Source organism: Rhinichthys klamathensis, unplaced genomic scaffold (assembly GCF_029890125.1).
Source record: "Rhinichthys klamathensis goyatoka isolate OS25496 unplaced genomic scaffold, OSU_Roscu_1.1 h1tg000147l_1, whole genome shotgun sequence".
NCBI lineage: Eukaryota > Metazoa > Chordata > Actinopteri > Cypriniformes > Leuciscidae > Rhinichthys > Rhinichthys klamathensis.
Window position 1 is genome coordinate 455770 of NW_026606682.1, and position 24873 is coordinate 480642.

The following is a 24873-nucleotide window of genomic DNA, read 5'->3' on the forward strand; positions in this document are numbered from 1 at the left end:
AGCAGTCAGATGATTCAGATTTTTTGGGGTTTCTCAGCACAGCTCTACTAAGTAAACAAGTCCTTGTTAATGACGTTTATGAGTCTGTTTTGTGCTTCTACAGATCCCAGTGTAAGTGACTTCCTCCTAACGCATCCAGTCTTCATGCCCCACAGTCAGCTCTGTGCGGCCCTCCAGCATCAATATCCTTCTACTACAGGAAACACTGATTTTGATATTTCTGTGTTGTTATTGTCATATTTATTATTTTTTTTTGGTCAAATTTCACTCCTTAACCTGCATTTGCACCTACCAAGCGGAGCCATCAGAAGGCTCAGACCTGGAGAAGGCAGCGTATGCTCTCAACACCAAGCAAAAGGTTGTGAAACTGGTGGGTCATTGGGTGGCTCTGTATGGTTTCTTACTGAGGGACAATCCTGTGGCCTTTGAATTCCTAGAGGTAAAAATGGGTTAAATGCTGTAGCTGTAGCACGGTACTTCATTAAATCAAAACCAATCATTGTATTACCGTCTTAATGAATGTGCCAGGGCTTATTGTGCATTATTCATGTTGTTGTTAAAATTCTTTTTTAATTATTTATATAAAACACTTTTTGCCTCTGAAATGGCTTTTCTGGTAACATAATGCTGCCTGGAAAAATATGAATCAACAATGTCATAACCTAAAATGTTGATCCTGAATTGAAATAGCTCCATCTTTATGACTTTATGATAGAAATTCAGGGAAGGGGTGATGGCTGACTCAAGACTTTCCAGCATGCTCAAAGAACAGCTGAGGGACAGAAGGAAGACAAAAATGTAAGTAAAACATTTGCCAATGTAGCCTACATTTGTACACCTGCACATACAGTTCTGTCATGAAACTCTAGATGGTGCAGGCTGCTTGCAATCGCATCATTCTCTATAGGGCACAGCGTATTGGTTCCTGCTGTATAAGTAGCCATTGAGCTCGCTGCTCAACCTTCAAATACTTGGGCTGCGTTTACACTGGCACAAAAAAATCCAATCTTTTACTCACATCTGACACAGATCGGAATTTGTTGCACACGTGTTAAACACAAAAATCCACTCGAGATCCGATTTTTCCGCATCTGATCTGAGCCACTTCCTAATGTGGTTTTAAATCTGATACATATCCGATATCTGTACATCCGACCTACATCTAAACACGCATATCCGATTCCCCTTTAAATTCCAGTTCCACAAGGCGAGGATGACACGTTTATTCACAAAGATAACTTTTTAATGTTGTGTTATGAGCCAGACGTGCCTGTGTCTGCTCGCTCACAGCTTTTTATTGAGGTGGGAACTTCATATTTATCTTTGTAAAGAAAAGAAATTGCACGAACACAGGAACATTCAGGTGCTGGTTTTCAACCCCTGCCTGTGACTTTTATAAATAAAACAGCTTCACTACTGAAAGCTACATTATATTTCTCAGCAATGACCAAAAAGCTTCACTATTAGGTTTCTCAAGTGCAGCACGCTTTCAGAAACCCTCCACCTTCCCCAGCTCCACCTGTATAGATCTACTGTGGGTAATTCATGTATGTTATTTTGTACAGCATCAGCGTCTCTTACTTGCTCACCGCGGCGTGTCATGTATGTATTGGAAGTAGCAAGTCCCGTATTTGCTCTGCAGCGGCAATAACCAGCAGCAGCAGTGTAGCAGATCTAACTCGCCAAGACCAAACATATCAACATTGTCATATCCATTACCATGCCAAACATTCATGACAGAAATATATTTAGTCAAAATGACCACAATCAGGTCTCTTACATTATGATTTGACCTCTGACAGACGATTATGGTTCGACTGTGCTTCAAAGTCAAGTAATTCTTCAAAGTTATTTTTCCAATGTTTGCGTAATTACTGCACTTCACACTTTGAAGTGAATGTCATCAAATAATAAAATAAATAACATACTTAATCTTTATTTGACTTGCTTTTTAAAGTCCACACCTTTACTCTTGAGTCTTCTACTGTATGTCATCAAACCTCTACTTAATCCTACATTTATTGCTACTCCTATTATACTCCTTACAGAACCGAGAATGGATGTCACACTCTGACGAAGGTAAGAGGCACTGGTTTCTTAGTCTAATGTGAAACTTGCAGCGATAAGAGACCAACCAATAAATCCTACTTACTTTATGACACAGCATAATAAACAGACTCTCCAGTGGAAAAGTCAACATCTCTGTGGCCAGAGGTCTTCAGACAAATTCAGAGAACTAAACAAAAGTAAATCCCTTTCTGACAGAGCATTGAATTGTACACTAAAAGTAGGTCAGCTGTATCCATGGTCACATAAAACCCAGCCATCCGTTATATAGTTTGCACTGTATTTGGGAACAGGTGTTTAAATAACAATTACATATATGTACAACAATACGTATAGTGCAACACTGTTTCCTGCACCGCTTTAACCCCACTGCTTACACTTAAAAAACAAAAACAGCATTAAGAAAAATAAAATCGCATATGACCTTAGTTGTGAATGTGACTTGCAATGTTATGCAAAGGAAAGCACTTAAAAATTATTTTAAGAAAAGTTTAAGGAAGCTGAAATTGCATATTGTTATTTTGTACTCAAACATTTAAATTGCTCTTATCATGAAATATTTGAGGAAGCTAAATCATTCATTCATTTAACTTCAAATTATATAATCTCAATTTATTTTTAGTAGAGGAAACTTGGCTATGTTTAACTAGCTAATTCAGTAAATGCTCAAATCCCAGCCCAGTTTCAGTTAACTTTGTTTTATAAATTAAAAGAAACAAGTTCATAAAACTCAAAACAATGAAACAATTCAGATGACATGAAATGTGTCAGTTTTGTGAACTCAAAAGAAAAAAAGAAAGTTCTAAACTCATAAATGTTCATTTGTTTGAACTAATTTGTTTAATTTAAGTTTACCCTACTCAAACCAAGCGTTGAGCGTTAGGGTTTACAGAATGTTTTGTTCCTGAACGAATAAGTATTTTGGAAAAAAATCTCTTTTGAGCGAAGTCTTGCTTAAATCCCTTGTTCCGTTGCTAAATGAATCATCGTTTTTAAACACATCAGTTTCATCATTAAGACTTACTTGCCACCACCTGTGTGATGTGGTATTGTGTTTATATATAGTGTGTGTATGTAAAACAATTCGGTAGGAAACACTGTAGAGCAGTACTGTAAAACACTAGTAGGAAGGCATCCTAACAAATGGTTTTAAAATGCCATATTGACCATCCTTCACTGATACCTGATCTTGTGTCCGATTCCTCGCATTCTTGGAATAAGAACCGCACTTATTTTCTCAGGCACAGAAAATCCATCATAAATGCTGTCCATGTACTTCAGACACAGTCTTTCTTTCAACACACATTTTGAAAACTGCCTTTTGAAGCCCTGCAAGCTCTAATATCCAATATCATCATCTGTTTGTTTCAGCTAAACCAAAAGTTTGATTGGTTTTCTGCTTACGAAGAGCCAGTGGGAAAATTAAGGTCGATTAAGGCTCAAGATAAAGGTTTGTAAAAGTACAAACCCATGATACAAATAAATTATACGAAGAGCAGATAAAACAAGGATAATATCCATGTGAAATTGCTCGCATTAATCAAAATGGAATTTACCTAATGAAATTTGTTCAATTGTCCGTTTGCAGTCTTGTATGAGATCTTTAAACCGGATCATAAGGCTGTCACTGTGATGCTGCCAGTCGATGCTTCAGTGAATGACATCTTGACTACATTAGTGGATCCTGAGAGAAACTATGTGCTGGTCAAGATGAATTCCTCAGGAGGTAAGCTATGAGATTCCGATGATTTTGGCTTCAGAGTTTGCTCTGACCGTGCCAGAACTGCTACAGTTTCAGATTGAAGTCAAATATTAGTTTTTGTCCTTCCTAAGAGATCAGAATTTTCATGTGATCAAAGTTTCTTCTGCTTTGCTTCTTGCAGACAGAGTCCAGCTTAAGCTGGAGACCACGGCAGTGTCTGCCTCTTTAGGAGTGAACGAGAGGCTTTTCCTCTGCTCTGCCAGCCAAGTGGAACAACTGGTGAGCGATGCCAGCAGAATTATTGCTGATTCACAGTAAAAGATCCTCACTCTAGTCATACAAGTCAGCTGTAAATATACATAAACTGTGACAAATTTATTGTTCTGTACATTTACATAGGTTGAAACTTTGCAAAAACTAGTTATAAAATGTTTTTTTATTGAATTTTTTTAAACTTTTTTTTCATGTTATATTTGTTTATGATATGCAATTATAATGAGTGGGGACTAAAACTTTTCAAGTCGGCATGAAACGCAAGTTGTGATCTTTTATTCCCTATTGTGGCATATATATAAGTGAAACTGCTTCTTAAACAAAAAAAGATGTAGGGCGGGACTTGATTTGGTCCACCGGGAATTGATCAAATAGTTGGATTGTTGTGGTTTGCTATTGGTTGATCTCATGTCATAGTCTCGCCCTCACGCCAGTAAACGTCATCAGAGAAGAGATGTTGCTGCAATAGGGAGGGGAAGTTATTTTGATTAAAGATTATAAGGGCACATAAATAAAAAAAATAAATAAAAATATGTGCACAGATACATTTTTACTTGACTTCAAGCTTCAAAAAGGACACAAAAGCACCATAAAAATATTATAAAAGTGGTCTAAACTCCATACTATAATATATTGACTTCTAAAAATACTGTTCCATTAAATCATTTTTCCACAATAATGTAATGTCTTCGAATTATATTATTTTTTTTGGGGGGGGGGGGATGCTTTTCTCAGCTAATGTTGATTCATGCAACATTGTTGATATGCAAATGTTGATAATTTGACTTGATTAATTCATCAATATATTATGTTATTACTGAACGAGACAAAATTCTAAAATACAAATTTCAGTTTTATATTTTTAAAGTTCCAGTGTGTGTGTGTGTGTCTAGTAAACCCTACATTATGGGGACAATATGTCCCCACAAAGATGCCAATATCCAAAATCCTTGTCCTTGCCCTGACATTCTTTGGTCCCCATGAGGAAAACAGCTTATAAATCATACTAAGTGAAGTTTTTGGAAAATGTAAAAGTGCAGAAAGTTTTCTGTGATGGGTAGGTTTAAGGGGATAGAATATACAGTTTGTACAGTATAAAAATCATTAAGTTTATGGAAAGTCCCCATAAAACCTGAAAACACAACATAAGTATGTGTGTGTTTTACCCGACAGACCCCCGTGAGCGAGCAGCTGGTGCCCGAGAAGAGCACCATGGACACTCTGGAGCAGATGTGCTCCAAGGACATGGCCAGTCAGCACACCAGCTACGACTGGGAGCTCTTCATGGCCATGCATGAGGTAACAGCCAAACCAAAACACAAATTCGTCACTGGCACAACAAAATTCATTACATTCTTTCATGGCAGTTACCAGATAAAGAATGAACATTGGACAACATGACTAATACTAATGCTAAAATCTAAGCACAGTTAGAGCATCACATCAGTGTGATGCTTCTATGACATAATGCTGTAAATATCAGTGTGTACTTGGCATCTCACACAGACACAAATGTCATGGTATCTGTTCGAGAATCAAAAATGTCAGAGAGAACATTGAGTCATTGAAATATTTTACAGCCGAGCCGTCTGAATCACACGCCTGACTTACACCTGCTGGGTAAACAAATATCTGAAGTCTGCATAAGTGCATATCAGATGAATGCAAGGAGGAAGTGAAGTGGACACATGTGTCATTTCAATGACTATTTGGTTTACATTCAGAACAATCAAAAACATCCCAAGTTCACCTGAAACGAGTACAGAGCAGATAAAAGCAATCTTGTAAAGTTATACTAATAGTTTATTTAAAGAACATATAGTTTATGAATGGGAAAAAAGACCATTATTAATCTGTTTTGTTTACATTTCTTGTTAAATATATTTACAAGTTCACAAGTTTGGGGTCAGTAAGATTTTATTAATGTTTTTGAAAAAAAGTATCTAATGCTTATCAAGGCTGCATTTATTTGATCAAAAATACAGTCAAAACAATAATATTGTGTAATAAAATATTATTATTTTTATGTTTTTTAAAATGTAATTTATTCCTGTGATGGAAAAGCAGTTTTTTCAGCATCAATACTCCAGTCTTCAGTGTCACATGATCCTTCAGAAAACATTCTATACTGACTTGGTTCTCAAGAAATATTTATTATTATTATGAATATCATTTTTGAAAACAGTTGTGCTGCTAAATATTTTTGTGGACTTTTTTCAGGATTCATTGATAAATAGAAAGAACTGCATTTATTTGAAATATAATTTTTTGTAACTATCTAAAATTGCTGTTACTTTTGATCAATTTAATGCATCCTTGCTGAATAAATATATTAACATAATATTATTATATATTTATTCGTAATATATTTACATATTATATTATAAAACTAGGCACAACGCAAAGTGGAAAAATTGGTTGGAACAGTAATAAAAAGTTAATTAAAAAGTTATCAATAAAATGAAAAAAAAATCCCTATTTGGTGACACTTTACTTGAAGGGGTGTGCATAAGACTGACATGACACCTTCATAACCATGACATGACACATGTTATGAATATGAAGGAAGTTGTATGCATGTTTATGACAATTGTCATTAAGTGTCATTCGCTCAGTTATGACATTTTTAATGCAAATATGACATTGTTTGAAATGTCTTTGTAATGACACCTTGACATAAGCAAATACATAATAACCTGTCAGTGTCGTTGTCATGACAACTTGACATTACTAAGACAACACAACCTGTCATAAACATGACCTAGCAGATTAATTATCAAACTTAAGAAACCACTTAGCTTTATTGGTTAACATTACATTAAACTGTCAGGTGGTTGGTTTTGACATTGGATGTCATGAAGCCATTATAACTGTTTAATGACAAATTCAATTTGTACCACTGTAGTTGAGGTCACGAAATATATTCATGACACAGTTATAATGGCCTCATGACAGCCAATGTCAAAACCAACCACATGACAGTTTAACTTAATTTAATGTCAAGTTGTCATGACAAAGACACTGACAGGTTATGGTTTATGTCAAGATGTCATAACAAAGACATCTTAAACAATGTCATATTTGCATTCAAAATGTCATTATTGAGCGAAAGACACTTAATGACAGTTGTCATAAACATGCATAAACCCTACTTCATATTCATGACATATGTCATGTCATGGTTATGAAGGTGTCATGTCAGGCTTATGCACACCCCTTCAAGTAAAGTGTTACCATGATGTTAAAAAAAAAATTTAGAGTACATTGTATGTCGATAAACATATTCTGTTTGCATTTTTTAATTTAATAAGGGTTGATGGTTAAGATAGTTTGCTGTACTACAGGTGGAGCTGGTCTACTACGTTTTCGGACGGGAAAAGTTCCCAGGAGCCACTACGGCTAACCTTGAGCGGTTTGTCCGTCGCTTCAACGAGGTTCAGTACTGGGTGGTGACTGAGCTGTGTCTCTGTGAGGACCTGCTGAAGAGAGCCATACTACTGAAGAAGTTCATCAAGATGGCGGTTGTGTGAGTACAATAGCAATTCACAAGACAGTCAGCTGCCACACAGTACATACACACTAGTGGAGGATATTCCACATCTGCCAGTGGTTTAATCATTAATGCCATTACAATAGTCTCTCTTTACGTCATAGTCATACTATTGCATAAGTTCAGCTTCACGACATCAATTTGACTCCCTGTATCCACTGTATCCATTCATTCACATAATCTTTAAACAAACTTTTTGTGTTCATTTTGTGTTCAGCTAAAGCACTTGTAAAAGAGAATGTACAAATTATACCAATATATGTTAGTAATACATGTTAAAAAAACAATTTTGTATACAGTATGCTGCTATTTACAGCATACATTTTTTATTTTTTTATTTATTTAACAATGATTGGTTATGTTAAAAAGCCTAAAAATGACAAATTCTGAATATATTTATATTTTATTTTTACAAATAAATATAAACTAGTGTTAAAGTCAGCATCAAACTGAAGTTGCAATAGTCTTTTCTTCTGTATTGTTATGAATATCTGAGAATATTCTGCTTCTAGAACAAATATAGGGCGGGACTTGATTTTGTCCACTAGGAATTGATTGGTTGGTTGTGGTTTGCTATTGCTGTGATGTCATGTGAGTGACAGATGTCCTGCCCTCACCGCAGTAAATGCGTGACTTATTCACAAATAATGAGTTTTGTAATATCACACCACCAACAATTTACAGTGAAACTGTACAGTGAGCTCATGGGCATCTGATTTGATCTATTTCAGTTTAAAAGAGCAGAAGAACCTGAACTCATTTTTTGCGGTGATGTTCGGCCTCAGTAACAGTGCAGTACAGAGGCTCAATAAGACATGGGAGGTAAGGACAAGTATGTTCTCTTAATCTAGATAAATAATCTTTTGTTGTTTTATTTCTGTGTAAAATGCCAGCATCAACATTTTTTCAGTGATCACTAACACATATCGAAAGACCAATCATTTAAAAGACTTTGCATTCACAAATGTAACTATACTATCACCCAGCTCTTGAATATGTATGTCCAACTTTATCCACATACACACAGAGTACTCTCTTATGCCAATATAGCAAATCTCAACTTGATTGTATCGTTGCAAAATGGAAACTATATTATCAACCAACTCTAAGATATCATGATGAGCATTAACATCACGGTTTTCTGTAAAGCTGCTTTGAAACAGTGTGTAGTGTGAAAAGCTCAATGCAAATCAATGACTTGACTTAAAATATTGCTGTTTATTTTATCTTAATGATCAGAGACTCCCAAACAAAACCAAGAGGGTCTACTGTGCATATGAAAGACTGATGGTAAGAGCAAATGTTTACATGGTTTTGTCAAGATATGTCTATGTACTATTTTGAAAAGTAATCATCTATGTGTTGTAGGATCCATCTCGTAACCACAGGGCCTACAGGCTGGCTGTAGCCAAACTCAGCCCTCCATACATTCCCTTCATGCCTCTGCTGCTTAAAGGTACTGAATCTCATTGACATTACTTACTATGTATGTCATAACTATAGTTGGTGGATAGCAGTCAACTTAATCATCACTTACCCTGTACAGATATGACGTTTATCCATGAGGGAAACCAGAACTACACTGATAAACTGGTCAATTTTGAGAAAATGGTGAGTTTGCGGTGAGCGTATTGCATTTAATTGAAATGATGCTTTAAATTTAAACTCCATGCCTTAGAGAAAAACTTTTAACATGTGCTTTTTACCTTATTTTCAGCGCATGATAGCCAGGACATTGAAGATGATTCGAGAGTGTCGAAGCCAGCCTTACGGTACGGCTCCCCCTAGTGGAGTGAATCACATGACGCCACAGTTTAAAGAGATAGTTCACCTAAAAATGAAAATTTTGTCACAACTTACTCAGCCTCAAGTTGTTCCAAACCTGTACGAGTTTCTTCTGTTGAACACAAAATAAGATACTTTGAAGAATGCCTGTAATCAAATATGCCAGTAGCCATTGACTTCCATAGTAGGAAAAAAAAATAATGGCTAGAGTCAACTGTCTGGTTATCAACATTCTTTAAAAATTGTGTTCAACCGAAGAAAGAAACTCATACGGGTTTGGAACAACATGAGGGAGAGTAAATGATGACAGAACTTTCATTTTTGGGTGAACTATCCCTTTAACTCCCTCATGTCGTTTAACTAATAATTCTTCTCTGAACTCTGCAACTAAGAGATATTCTGTCATTTTTGTGCTTTTGCAGTCCCTTCATCTCCACAGAAAGGCTTGACCGAGAGAATGTTCTTGGATGCCCAAGCTATACGAATATCAACATGTATGTTTATTTTTCCTCAAAAATTATTTCAAAAACAGCATGAATTTGATTTCCCCCTCTCATATGTTGTAGATTCAGAGCAGTCCTTGACCCTGCGCAGTGGAACCAATGTAAGACTGTACATCCAGAACCTTAAAGTGATCGACAATCAGAAGAAACTAACTCAGCTCTCCAGAGCCATAGAGCGCTGACACACCGCAAAGACTGCTTTTCTTCAGTCCGTCCTGCTCCATATTGGAGAAAAAAATGACTGAGGGAATCAATGATCACCTTATGTGTGGTTAATTGGTGTAAATTATCACACACTTTGTCAAGTGCTGCGTGGACTGTGATAAGCCATGCATTGGCTGGGAAAATGCTGACTTTCCTTTTGATGCCTTATCAGAAGTGTTCTGATCTGACACACTACACCATGAGCAAAGAATTTCACTTTAGTGCTGCTGGCATTAACTGTTATTTATTCATATATATATATATATATAGTATGACCATGTTGATTCTGACTACTTCTCTTCGCCATTCTTTCCAAACTAGCAACACTGGCTTAGGTTGTGTTGTAGATGCATAAAGTGGTGTAAAAGAAGAAGGGTTTTAGGGACAAAACCCAGAAAAATGTCTTAGTAAATAAACATAGAGATTTATATGCGCTAACTATGGTGTAAGCTGAATAATAGACAAAACCACTGGATCATAGAAAATTAAGGCACATAAATGCATTGATTTTCAATAAATCTGTGGTCTGTCAGCACTCATTCCCTATGTAACAGTATTATGGCCTGTTTTGAATATTAACCTTTGAATTTCATAGCAAGCCAGCACTGGCGAACAGAATGTACAGATTATCACTAGCTGCTGTATATAAAAGCCAAATAACACCAAAATATTATGAAGAGACCACAAACAGTTTTGTAGACATTATATATGAAAATATATATCTTATGCATTTTTTCTAATGAAGTGTTTATTTTTTTATAAATAAATTATTGAACATTTGTGTTGCTATTTCTTTTTTTGGTTTAAAATATATTGTGCGTTTATGCACCAAGTATCCACTATCAAAACCCACATACAAATTATTTTTCCCCATCATGCCAAATCATCATCAAAAAAAAAAAAAAAATCAAAAACAATTCAATAAGAAGTTGTAAAAAAACAAAAAAAAAACTGAAAGATTTATTTAAAATGCAAACTGTAAATACAAATAATTACTTGAACATCCCTCTGATTCTCCCCAATATGGGGCGATGAAATACGTCAAATCAGTATCAGCTGAAAATTAAAATAATCTCCTCACCAAACATATTTACAACTCAAAAAACACAAACGGGGTTTGGGGCAATTTTTAAAAATAGAAACAAAAAAATGAAGACATACCCAGTGTTTCCTCCCACCTAAAATACAAAAAAATCTCAAGGCTACAATCTAACTTTTGGAGGAATAAATAATTTTTGAAAATGTACAAAAGAGATTCAAAAAACAGTACGAAGGATTCAAGTGGTCTGTCAGTTTTTGGTTGTGTACCAATTCAAACCATATCTAGTTGCTAAAACGTGCATATACAATAAATGCAGTTTAGATTTGACAAAAGACTGAAATTTTCACATTTTACCAATAAAATCTAGACCTTTTTGGCAATTAAGTCATGTTTCTGTATTTTTAGACTACATCATTACACTGTTTTCTAAACATCTGGGCTAATTTCAACCCTCGAACTGGGTGTTGTCTTCAAAAAATCCTTATTTCTGAGAACTTTACTAAAATATAGTATTAACATACACGACAAAACAATTTGAAATGAACTTGAAAAAAAAAAATACAACAATATTGCACTTCCATACAGATTTCCTACGCATCCCACAGTTCCAGCTGCTTTCCCTTTCTAGGTGGCTCGCTGAAACAGGAGATTGCAGTTACTTCCTGTCCGATTCCGCCACTTCAGCACCATGATGTACGGAGGCATTTCTACACTGACTGTGGCGCTCCACAACAATCTCTCATATCCTCACATCCATACGCGCACAGAACAAAAAGTATACAGGTGTATTTCAACATTCAGTCCCTGGATGAGGCCTGCTGCCTTGGAAGAGGTTTGCTTTCAGTTCATTTTGCACCAACATTTTGCGGAAATTTCCGTTCAAGTCCACAGTGGTTCTCCGTTCGCCCACGAAAGTTTGGAGGGACGACCCTTCCGCTCTTTGGCCCAAGAGTCTGTTAGAGTAATGGCAAAGCACAGCTCTGCTTCAAGGCATTGGTGAGGTTTCACAGGCTCGGCGCGGATCCAGTTGTGTCCCAGATGACTTTTAAGGCGACGTTGCCACTCGCTACCACCGAGATAACGGGACAGAAACGGCTGACATTCAGTAGGGAAGAACGGACGCCTTCCTGCGATGGATCCCGACGATATTTTCCGCGGAAATGCGTCACTCGATCACCATCACCTGAGAGTGAAACCAGCTTGGCTTGTTTTCTTTGGAAGATACAGAGGTGACTGAGCTGAAAACATCTCATTCGAAGTGAAAACCCATTCCAATAGAAATCACATGACAAAACATAAAAACATTTCAAATGTCTTCATAAAAAAAGAAGAAGAAATAAAAAGACAGCAGGTAAATGGAGATGAGGGTCCATGATGAAGGTTCGTTCTCACTTTCAAAACACAATAAATGAACAAAACCTGTATTAGTATCTTTGGTTGATTGTGAAATACTGCATAGACCTTTTTTTTTTGGTTTAAACGTGTGTGTGTGTGTGTGTTTAGTGAGATAACACGCTAAAAATGAAAAAATGCTACACTGCAGATTTAAAACTACCGTAAGTGAAATTGTTAAAAATCGAAACATACTCTTAATGTTAGTGCAGGTTGTGTCTGTCTTGAGCATTTGCTGCCGGGCAAGGCAAGTGAACCTGAGCTTTGGTTAAGATCAACACAAACTGTTTGTAAGTGGTCGGCTATAAGTGGTGGTTAAAAATCGAAACCCACATCAAGGAAATTCAATAAGATAAAATAAACTATGTCAACATTCATTTGGCTTTAAGTCCTCAGGGTCTCGTCATCTAGTGCAGTACAGTGAAGATCCAGTGATCTTTCCTCCGTATTCCTCTACTGCAGTCTAGTCTTTGTCTTTGTTCAACAGCAAGTAACCTTCTCTTTGGATGATCTGGTTAAGAACATGTTCTCCGGATGCTCTTGGGTAGTTTAGGCCTCGGATGCAGCCTGAGGTTTGAGCTGGGCTTTTTCCATGGCGGTGCCGTACGGAGTTCTCTTGAAGAAGCCGAGCTACAGGAATCAAGAAGAGGAGAAAAACATTTACGATTGGCTCATTGAGTGCTGTCAAATCAATTAATCGCGATTAATCGCACCTAACAGAAATTTGTAAATGTATAATATGTGTAAAATATATAGTTAAATTATATTCCTATTGTGAAGAGTAAGAAATAATTTACGACTAGTTACTAGCTGGCCCAACAAAGCAGCATTATTTTAATATAATTGAGATACTATTGTAGTTTTTATTAATATTTTGAATCCGCTTTTATTTTTATTTTTATATTTTCCATTTTCATTTAATTTTAGATAGATTTTGTTGTGTATTTTTGTCATATTTAATAGTTTTTTTTTTATGTCTATACAGTTTTTTATTCGTTTTTATTTTAATTTGAGTTATTTTAGTAAAATGTATTTTTTATATTTTATTTTATTTCAGGTAACGCGTTAACTTTATTTCAAGTAAGTAAAGTTTTTTTAACGGTTTTATTTGAACCCTGCAAAGAATGATAAGAAGTTTTTCACATTTATTTACAAATTAGTCCTACTATAACTGTTAAAGGGATACTCCACTTTTTTTTTTGGAAATAGGCTCATTTTACAACTCCCCCAGAGTTAAACTGTTGAGTTTTACCGTTTTTGAATCCATTCAGCCGATCTCCGGTTCTGGCGGTACCACTTTTAGCAATGATATGACGCAGCGCCTGAAAATAGGCCACCTTCCGTCAACACAACGGAACTATTTTCAGGCGCTGCGTCATATCATTACGCCTGCTGCTCTCATGGTACGGCAGTGAAGTTTCTTGATTATTACGCAGGAATGAGAGTATAGTTCCTAGCCATATCAGCCTAGAAAATCGCAACTTTACATTTTCCGTCGGCCTTAGTGCACGATGTAACTACAGAAGAGTCAAGTTTTAAATAGGAAAAATATCGAAACTCTTTGGTCATTTTTTTTTGAGAAATGCTAATGGTCTTGTCCACTTCAATCAATGATGTATGCTAAGCTATGCTAAAAGTGGTACCGCCAGAACTGGAGATCAGCTGAATGGATTCAAAAACAGTAAAACTCAACAGTTTAACTCTGGGGGAGTTGTAAAATGAGCCTATTTCCAAAAAAAGTGGAGTATCCCTTTAAGAATGTGTTTTTGCTTAGTTATAATAGTCTAAGAAAAAGATTTACGATTAGTTACAAAATAGCCCCACTATAAAAGATAAATAGTCTGACTACAATAGATTCGTTTACAAGCTAGTTTAGCTATGGTTGATACAATTTAGTTTATGATTAGCCACAAGTTAGTTCCATTATGAAAGATAGGGATTTATTTACAATTAGTCAATTCGACTGTAAAGAATAAGAATTGGTTCACGATTAGTTAAAAGATACAAGTGTTTCTTAATGTATAGGATATTTAACTTATAATTAGTGACTAACTTGCCTAAGATTAAGATTTGTTCATGATTGTCAACTAGTCAATGGATACAAATTAGTTTACAATTACGGTAGTAACAATCTACTTCTAGGATGAAGGATAAGATTTATTTAGAATTAGCTACAAGTTAGTCCCTTTATAAAAGTTATATGTTCATTTATGATTAGTTGTAAGTTTTAAAATGACTTTACTATTGGTTGCAAACCTGTCTGACTGCAAGGGGAAATCCTTTGTTTATGATTAGCCATCTTGAACTAGAACTCAAAATGGCAGACACTGACCTTGTAGAGGACGTAGATCAGCAGTGCGAGCAGCAGAAGCCCGGCTAGAATAGCCAGAATGATGATCCACAGAGGAACGGCGTATGTGCTGTCTGGCTTATTCCAGACCACAGGAGTCACCAACTACATAACAGAGAAAAGATGACCATCACTGGATGATTTGAAATAAGAACTACATAGATTATGTCTGGTGATGAACATGAATGAGATTAGATGAGAAGAAGGTTTACCTTTTTAGCTCCGCTAGGAGTCACCTTGGGCAAAATGGCATATGGCATCTTTTCCACTTTGTAACTAGCAAGGCACTCCAGAATAAAGCTTTTATAAGGATTCTGCAAATAAAAGCACAAAAACTACATTTGTAACCTCAATATGCGAAAGAAATCGAAAATTAATGACTAGGTTTTACAGGAAATAAATAGACATTATGGATAATCTCTATGTTTTGAAATAAGACAAGAAAATAATGATAATAATGATATTATTAATAACAACAATATTTTATTGTGTACATTGTATAACTGTAATTTCGTTTTTTACTGTTTTTTATATTTAAAATTTTAATTCTCAATAGTTTTTCAAAATAAATATGTAAACAATACGATTTAAGAGAAAATACATATTACAATATAAATATATATATATGCAAAGACACACACACACACACACACACACACACTACATTTACAACACCAATACGGGAAAGAAATAAAAAAAGGTCTAGGTTTTATAGAAAATAAATATACATTTTGAATAATATCAGTAATCTCAATTATGTTTTGAAATAATTACACACACAAAATGGTAACCATGTAAAACTGGCTGAGCATTTCATTTGAATGTGCCTAGTTTCATTTATGTAACAATCCCACTTGCATCCAGATGGGGGCGGTATTGCTTCACTGAATCCCAGTGTTTCAGTCTGGCTTCGGTTCTCACAAAACCCCTCTGACATTCCAATCCTCTGAGCTCTCAGGATTTCTCCTAATGTATTTTCAATGCACTCACTTATAAGCTTTGTATTGGCTAGAACAGCAGAGAGCATGTAAGGCGTCTCTCAAAAGAGCTCCTGTTTGGAGACATCATCTGACTCTCTTAAACATACACTCACAGGAAGCAGTCACACTTTACATTAAAAACTATAATAATCAATTTAACCAGTATAATCATGAGACAGACTTTGAGAGGTATGCAAGCTCTTATTTGAGTCTAGAATAAGTCCAATAAGCTTGCACATGCTTCTATTGCAGTATTAGTAATAATCTAGAGAAACGACAGCTTTGGACTGCTTGCACCGAGGTTTTCCGCTCACCTCCATAAATGTTTCTGCCCAGATTCGCGAGCGAACATGCAGTATGGCACTCGTCCCTCGCTCCAACAGGCCAACATTACACGTAAGAGTCCAGCAATCCACACTGGAGCAAGACTAGCACATCAGAAAAACAGAAAACAGAGGAGGAGAGAGTTAATAATCAGTTTATGGAAGTTTACAGAACTATTTCATCACAGTACATTGTAGCTCATGACATAACCTTTAATAACTGCAATTGACACTGAATTGTAATGATGCTATAAAAGACGTGCCCTTTAAACAAACACAGATCATGCGAGTTAAATTTCCGGGCAGAAATAAATAAAATCACCATAAAAGCATGCCTGGCTGTCATTTGAGACACACGCATTAATTAAAAACCCAACAATAATTATGAATGTGAAGATCCGGATGGAGAAATGGGACCATGGGACAGACATTAGCGTCACGAGCCAACGGCAGTGACAAAGGACCTAATGTTAGCGTCTTGTGCATCGACTGCTTTAAATTAGTGGGGAATCACTAGAAGAGTCACAGGACTGTAAAATCCTGCCTACAGTTGCCTGAAGTCAGATTCCAACCCACAGATGCAATAACATTTAGTTCCCTGGTTTTACAAGCTGTGCATTACCACGTTCATCAGCAGATCCCTGTAACATCAAATTCGTTTCATTAGGAGGGTGGGGGGGGAAATTATCACAGAACATATTTCCCTATAGTGGTACCACTGTGTGTGTGTGTGTGTGTGTGTGTTCATGTTTATATTACATTGTGGGGACCAAATGTCCCCACAAGTATAGTAAAACCTGAAATCACCTACATTGTGGGGACCAGCCAGCGGTCCCCATGAGGAAAACAGCGTATAAATCATACTAAGTAATGTTTTTTGAAAATGTAAAAATGCAGAAAGTTGTGTGTGATGGGTAGGTTTAGGGATAGGGCCAGTGTAAGGAGACAGAATATACAGTTTGTACAGTATAAAAACCATTACGCCTATGGAGAGTCCCCACAAAGATGTGTGCGCCTGTTTGTGTGTGTGTGTGTATAAATACTTGATGTAAATATATTCAAATATATTATTTTTATATCTTTGTAATTTTTATGTACATTGATTATTTAAGTTAATTAATGGTTAAAAAAGACAAACTTTTTGCCTATAACATAATATAATATAATATAATATAATATAATATAATATAATATAATATAATATAATATATGCAAAAAGGTCAAGTACATTTATCTTTTTCAATATGTTTGTCTATTTGGTAACACTTTGCAATAAGTTACCATTAGTTAACATTAGTTAATGCAGATTAACTAATATTAACTAACAATAAGCAATTCATGTTTCAGTATTTATTCATTTTTGTTAAGGTTAGTTAGTAAAAGTAGAACTATTCATTGTTAGTTCATGTTAGCTAATGTTAACAAATGAAGCCTTATTGTAAAGTGTTCCCGTCTATCAACACCTCATCCTAGTCGAAAGATGTCAAACCTAGGTTGGACCTTTTGAGTCCTGTAACACATCTCCACTGTTCACTAACAGAACATGTCAACAGAGACTCCTGCTCTCCCTCCACAAAATTAGCACAAGGGAACAGGCGAAGAAATAAATAGCCCTCTAGGAACACTTCATCAAGCAAGAGATGATAAATGTGGGCGATTGAGCGCAACAGGCGACAAAGCCCTCTTTCATTTGGTCAGGTACAGCTACCTACAGCTGGACTACACAACCAGCTGCTGTCTGAGAGAGCCGGTAGCTGGAGCGGTTAATGACGCAGAGAACAACGGGGAATTAGAGGGTAGAGCGAGGACATTTCGGGAGACCCATCACTCGGGAGAGTAATGAGGTCATTAATGGTCACGCACATACGCAAGCACACAAATGCGCACACATGCACCTAGACCAACCAAGCAAAACATCTTTAATGGCGGCCAATCAGTCAGAGTAGATCTTTGACCCTGTGTGACTTGACCTTCTTCTGAGTTAATACACTAGTGAACGAAAGGTCTCTGTGCATTCTCATGACCTCAGACGCCATATTGGATGTGTTTGTTCAACATTTGCCTTTCTCAGTGAAGGTAATCCCGAATGTATGCATCCAAAATGGTGGTAAATATTGAGATAAATCGAGAAAACGCTAAAGTTTTGTGAGTGAACGCAAAAGCATTGAAAAAAATTTTCCTCCCATTTCTTTTTTTCATCACTATATCACTTTGGGATCTCCGTACATTTAATACTGAAAAGTATTGATTAAAAAAAGTTAATTTTAAGACCATTTTACCTAAAATGTGTGGGTTATGCATTTTTTTTTTTTCCAAATTAGAGTATAATCCCAGCTGAAAAGACCCAACCATGTTCGGCGGAGACCACTGCCACCGATGTTCTCTACCATCAACTTAGCTCATGATGCTTTTGGGAAATGCAGTCCTGGTTTGTTGTTCTTAGCTGCTGTAACCCTTAAATGCGTGAATGTTTCACCAATCATTTTGACATATTCGGGTCTTTAGCGACCCGGATCTATATCTCACACTGATGGATCTCAACCTGTAGCGCGATAATATAAAACTTTGCTGATATTATTTATATAAGCATATTTTGTTACCTTTTGGAGCTTGGAAGGGTTCAATTTGAGCAGATGTTTTATACAATCATCACTGTCCTCGTCAGAGCTCATTTCCCAGTACATTCAACATCTGGCTCATATTCGTGATCATATTCTCAAAACTATCATTTTCAACATCTTCAAAATCAATATTTTGATCTCTGATGAAAGCTTCTTCTAGCCTGGTAATACCAGTAACCAGACTCTGCTACTTCACTTTGCTTCGTACACAGAGTCTGGGATAGCATAATAGAGAAGTGTTTTCTCTCTCGCTAGGGGGCGCGTACTGAAGTTTAAAATCATTGGTTACCCGTAAGCCAATCAGATAAGTTTGTTTATGACGTATGTTATGCGCCGACACAGCCATCGAACCACAGACATCATGCATCGAACTCAAATCTATGATCGAACTTCCACTGTAAACACTTGATGATGCGAGCGAAATACCCGAGTGAACATGGCTGTAAACGACTTTTTTGATCTGTGAGTGATGTAATAGAATGACTGCTGCGCTTGACAGGGCACAAACGAGCAGAGAGAGAGAGAGAGAGAGAGAGAGAGAGAGAGAGAGAGAGAGAGAGAGAGAGAGAGAGAGAGAGAGAGAGAGAGAGAGAGAGAGAGAGAGAGAGAGAGAGAGAGAGAGAGAGAGAGAGAGAGAGAGAGAGAGAGAGAGCCTCGGCCGCGCGCGCGCACTCCCACGTCTACAAACAACACGAGCGCTGTCTTGCTCTCTCTCCCTCGCGCATATTCATAAAAATCAATCGACAAGATAGTAAGAGGTCGGAAGACCGCGGTTTCACGTGGAGCATTTGGAGATTTTTAGAGATTATAGACTCTAGGAACAACATCTCAATAAACAACATCTCAACTATAAAGGCCTGTCTCATATAAGTTAGACGCCGTCGCCTATCTCAAGTACAAGCCGGTGCAGTTCGACGATTTGGGCAAATAAAAGCCCGGGCTATTATTTGAAGTTTTACGGTATTTAAGACCTGGAAAAGAAAAGAGACACTGACCTGTCAAAAGGCTCCCCAGTTTCTCGCTGACGATCGGTAATAGTTGATAAATTAAACTTTTCCCAAAGGGAGTAGGGCCACAACATCACCTCCATTCAAAATGTTTAATACACACTCTTCGTGTTCGGGCTTCAGTTTGCTAATGCCGGGAATATTCTCCACAACAGAGCGAATTGCATCCGCGTCTCCATATCAGCGGTCGTTTTCGATTTCCCTGACCTAATCTTAAACACGGCGCTTACCGACTACGTCACGGCTTTCAGCCCGCCCTCTGTTCGTTGATTGGCCAGGCTGTTTTCAGGCCGGTGGAAAACAGAAAGATAGGCTGCTATCTCAGACTGACTACAGGAGCGAAATGAAATTAGCGGAAGTAGGAAGTCTGACGTAGTCAGGCTAAGCTTCTTCACCAGATCCACCATCAAGTGACAGTTACACTGATATTTGATTAGGTTCAGTACTTGCTCTGCAGTAAATCACTGAGCCATTTCAAGTTTTGCTGATGATACTTCCTACTCTTTTGTTTTCTGCCTGCGATAACTATAAGTGAAAAGTCACTTCCTCGTTGTGTATCAGACATTGCAACCTTGTGGAATAAAGGTGAATTGCTCTTATTCAGTCATCAAAGATTTAATTATTGTTGAGCAGAAAAAAATATATTTACACTGTTACACACCTCGGGTCGTTAGCGACCCAATACAATTTTTTCAACAAAAAATTAATAGGAAAACATTATTATTTTTTCTTGTTATATTGTTTATAATAAATTGATTGAGGAATACTAAGAAGGTTGATGTCTAACTTTAAAAAATGAATAAGGAGGAGGGTAGTGAATGACGTCCCGGGTCACAAAAGACCCGAGGTATGCGTTTAAGGGTTAAGAAGGTGTTTAGCTGGTTTCCCAGCCTGACCAGTTGAAAAGTTTCCAAAACCCACTCAAAAATCAGCCAACAGACCAGCCTGGCAAGGCTAGGAGACCAACTAAGACCAGCAAGCCAGTTCATGGTGGTATTAGATGTCTTTTCAGCAGGGAAGTCATTAGCTTACTAACTCTACTGGAATCGATTGCAAGAAGTGCTAATTGTGTTATTTGAGTTGCTGACTATGCAGAGTGATTCAAATTACTCACTTAAGAGGTTCTGGTTTAGAAGACAGCTCCCTATTTAGGCAGCTCTCTAGGTTTCTGAACAGAGCTAATGTTTCACTCGCTTTCTTTGTGTTTTGCCTTTTTTATAAACTTTTTTTCCCTCTTCACATTGAAGAAATCTCACCAGATTGGTCAGCTGAGACAGCTCGCCCTTGTGCGTTTCCCTCTTCTCGATGTGGTGTTCCCGTGCCGCGTCTCGCAAAGGAGGCTGCTCGGTAGAAGACTGCTGGAGCTAAAGACAGAGTGAGAAAAAGGGAACAGAACATTGAATGGAAACTCGCCACCCTTTTGGACATTGTGGACACTGACATCACGGTTCAATCTGTACTGACGCCCTCTGACTCAACACTGACATTCAGCCGTGAGCTCAACGGGAGGGACACAACGTGCAGGACACAAGGGGTATTTTGCAACAGATGTCTGAATTTTCCTCAACTTCTCCATTGTGTAGACTCATACTCTCCTCAAAACCAAGAAAACACCCTAAACAGCATGAGAAACTGAACAAACAACCACTTCGGAGAGGAGTTCTGCACAATCCCAGATGTAACAGCAGTTTTGTGTTACGAATCATCCAGACGCCCATCAGATGGGACAGAATAGAGAGACAGGGGTGTAGAAACTTGTAATTTGTAGAAAATAGAAATATGTCCCCAACTTGTTGGGAAATAATCATTAAATTTATGGATATTCAAATTCCTTTTTTTAACGTGAGATCCCTCATTTGTTTTGATCATTTGTGCGCTCTTGGAGAGGGAAGTGTTGTTGAGGGGTCTTTCATAAGAAGCTCTGATAAAGTTGATGGCTGTGTTTATACAGACAGCAGTGGGACGTGAAGAACGAAGGGAAGCAGATTGAGATGGGAGTATGGCAGGAGGATCAAAGGCTGGTTTAATGCCCTTGGGTGGGGCTGTTCAGGGTGGACATATTAGGAAATATGGATGGATGGGTGGTGTGTTCATGTGTTTGGCATGTGTATTTGAGACTGTATTGGGACATACTGGGTGTTACTGACAGCGGATGTCCCTTGAGTTTAAATGTAGCTTGTCATCAACAAGCTTCTGTTCTCTCCTCACATGACTGCATGTGAGTCTCCTGTATAATATCTTTATAGCATAAATTGCTACAGATTTACATCTTTAAAAAAAAAGCTCAAAAATATTTCTCAAAAAAAACTATTCAATTTTTTTCCCCATGAGGGAAATGAAACATTTTATTTGAACTAAGGCTTTTTACATGGCTATTTTCATTACAATTAGGCACAATTTCAAATGATCATTATTGTAATTTACTCAGATGTTTTAATGTAATTGTCATTATTCTCAATAGTAATAGTAGTGTGTAATTATTTTATATACAATTTAATAAAATTTCTTTGTATTAAAAACAACAAATACAACCGTGGTATCTAAATCCTTTTTTCTTCTTTTTTTTTTTTCGTATAATAATAATAATGAGAATGACATTTTTCCATTGCGTTAATGAGAATTCTCATGAAAATAATGTATTCAAGCCTAAGGGTCTATAAATAGGCTTCATTTTTCATTTTGGGTGATATATGACCCAGACACGATCCTGATAAGTTTCATTTGATAAACAGTGCTTTAAATGAAAAGCCTGATAGATCAAAGTCATGCACATAATGACAGAAAGCACTCCAGTATTAAGCACTTCATCAGGTGAACCCTGATCAAATCTCTGCCCCGCAGTTAACCCAGGGCGTCTTACCTTGAGGTTCAAGGGGTTGACTATGTTGTGGGTGGTGCAGTTAACAGGCCCCTCCGTCGTGACCTCCAGTGGGTAAATGAACCTGTTACTTTGAAGTCTCATGGGGCATCTGAGCTGAAGCAGAGTGTGACTGATGCGGCTCGGCCCGTTGTTCACCAACTGAGAGAGAGAGAGAGAGAGAGAGAGAGAGAGAGAGAGAGATGAGTCAAGTGTTGTCATAATAAACCCTCTCAACCCCATTGGTTTAACATCAAGGTTGCGGCTTTGTTATTTTCATAATTACACGTACGCCATCACAACCACAGATTTAAGTCGTGCTCCACAGGTGTTTCTGTACTCTCTGCTCATCATAAAAGGATGACTTGATGCCTTGTGCTATTTCAGGACCTATGTGTAACTGTTGGAGATTCTCCATGACAACTTCTCCATGTACAAGTTGTTTGCATGACTCATCTGCTGAATCCTTGCAGAAAGTATGTATAAAGAAACCAAACTGCAAGCAGCAATTACAGCGGCACTCACTGACATAAAAAAAAAGATATATATGAAATGGACTAAAAAATATAAATTATATTTTATATTATTTGTAAATATTAAATAAAATAACCTAAAATAAAAAAATTAATTATGTGTATATATATATATATATATATATATATATATATATTTGGTTCATGAAAAGAAATTATGAAATAAAATGATGAAATGATTTGAAGTCTCAAGTCAAAAAAGTAGAAGGGCAGACATTTTAAATCCTGCAAATTTAACTGCTAGTTGCTAGGCAGCCATACATCCCAAAATTGTACCATAGTGATTTATAGCCATTACTCTGGATTCCGATCAATGACAGGCCCCTCTGGCTTCAAGTCCAACTGAAGGACTCAGAGAAGGTCTTTACCTCGTAAGTGTGCTGGACGGAGGGTCCGACATCCTGTTCAACCATTACATTCTTGGTCAACTTCCAGTTTGGTGGGGGAAAGAAGACCTTGTCTGGTCTGGAAACACTGTAAAACGAGAGATAAAGAGAAAATGAGAAGGTGAGGGAACAGGGAGAGCTTCATAGTGAGAGTTCCAGAAGAGCTATGGTCTTGTGAAGCACTAAATGGGTTCTGCATGTGAACTCACCCCTGCAGAATAACATCAGACTGGACCACCACCTCCAACTTGTAGGGGACGACTTCACTCTGGGAGTTATTCTCATTCTTACTGCAGATGGACAGATGGAGAGCTTAATAAAGAGCATGTGCAACTAACCTGACCGTATATTACAGATGCATGATATAATGATACATAACAGTCTGATTTAATGTAAAAAAAGAAAAGAAGAAAAAAGGCCAGCATTAATTATATTTTTAAATAAATCATTAAATTAATGCATTTAAAGGTAGGGTAGGTCGTTTTTGGTCTAAAAAACTTTTTCCCAAATTTGTTTAAACTTTCTATATATATCAATGCATAATTAAAATGTAAGTACTCTGATAAAAAGAGTATAAAAATCGAGTGACTCTAGACCGTTTAATCTGCACTAAACACAGCTCATTATTTCCTTCCGGGACGAAACAAAGGATTGGCTTAGGCGACTGTCACTCTCTCGCAACCATGGCAACACCCCCGCTGCTACATGCGCTGCCCACATGCGCGCACTCGTTTGACTCGAGGAGGGTAAGAGACTAGTAAGAGACACAATTACATGCAAAACACGGCGTATATGTTATGAATCTTACACGAAATTCACCTTCATCACAGTGTAACTGATTGTAATGGGAAAACGTGTATCAATGCAGCCTGTTTTTAGCTTTGCTTTATGTTACTAGCTCGTTAACGAATCAAACTCAATATATTTTAAACTTTACCAGTATCGATATGCTAGCTTGATAGTGAGTACTAACAGCCATGTTAGTTGTTTATATTCATAATGATAAAGTTAGGTATTTTATTACATGTGAGTCTGACATGATGTCACTACATGCACTGCTCCTCTCCGCTCGGCGCTGGTAAGCGCGTCCTCCAGCTGTGAGCTGTCGGCATCGCGCGTTCATGTGTTTTGGGGGCGTGGTTTTGGAAGGAGCCCAGAATGGAGGGGGTGGAAGTGAATGGAGATAAGTAGCTGTGTTTATTACAGCCCTGAGAGGACTACAGACACTCGATTTTTATACTCTCTTTTCCAGAGTACTTACATTTTAATTATGCATTGATATATATAGAAAGTTTAAA

At 37.1% G+C, this 24873-nt stretch overlaps 2 protein-coding genes across 4 annotated transcripts in view; one reads left to right on the forward strand and one right to left on the reverse strand.

Moving 5' to 3' along the window:
- Positions 1–10267, forward strand: part of rapgef3 (Rap guanine nucleotide exchange factor (GEF) 3) — a 37255-nt gene extending 26988 nt beyond the window's left edge. For all 3 annotated transcript variants that reach the window (XM_056257892.1, XM_056257891.1, XM_056257894.1), the window contains 16 exons: positions 104–182; positions 289–439; positions 716–798; positions 2049–2079; positions 3439–3517; positions 3656–3793; positions 3951–4048; positions 5216–5341; positions 7387–7568; positions 8324–8414; positions 8832–8882; positions 8961–9048; positions 9139–9203; positions 9310–9364; positions 9800–9871; positions 9944–10267. In XM_056257892.1, coding sequence (XP_056113867.1) covers positions 104–182; positions 289–439; positions 716–798; positions 2049–2079; positions 3439–3517; positions 3656–3793; positions 3951–4048; positions 5216–5341; positions 7387–7568; positions 8324–8414; positions 8832–8882; positions 8961–9048; positions 9139–9203; positions 9310–9364; positions 9800–9871; positions 9944–10062 — 1508 coding nt within the window. In that variant the 3' untranslated portion in view covers positions 10063–10267. The remainder of the gene's footprint in view (positions 1–103; positions 183–288; positions 440–715; positions 799–2048; positions 2080–3438; positions 3518–3655; positions 3794–3950; positions 4049–5215; positions 5342–7386; positions 7569–8323; positions 8415–8831; positions 8883–8960; positions 9049–9138; positions 9204–9309; positions 9365–9799; positions 9872–9943) is intronic.
- A 2399-nt stretch (positions 10268–12666) lies between these two features.
- The window catches only part of itga5 (integrin, alpha 5 (fibronectin receptor, alpha polypeptide)), a 66502-nt gene continuing 54295 nt past the window's right edge, over positions 12667–24873 (reverse strand). The window contains exons 23-30 of the mRNA XM_056257890.1: positions 23785–23865; positions 23558–23663; positions 22660–22818; positions 21056–21163; positions 16163–16276; positions 15081–15182; positions 14851–14973; positions 12667–13148 (exon numbers count right to left, since the gene is read on the reverse strand). Of these exons, the coding sequence (XP_056113865.1) occupies positions 13068–13148; positions 14851–14973; positions 15081–15182; positions 16163–16276; positions 21056–21163; positions 22660–22818; positions 23558–23663; positions 23785–23865 (874 nt within the window). The 3' untranslated portion in view covers positions 12667–13067. The remainder of the gene's footprint in view (positions 13149–14850; positions 14974–15080; positions 15183–16162; positions 16277–21055; positions 21164–22659; positions 22819–23557; positions 23664–23784; positions 23866–24873) is intronic.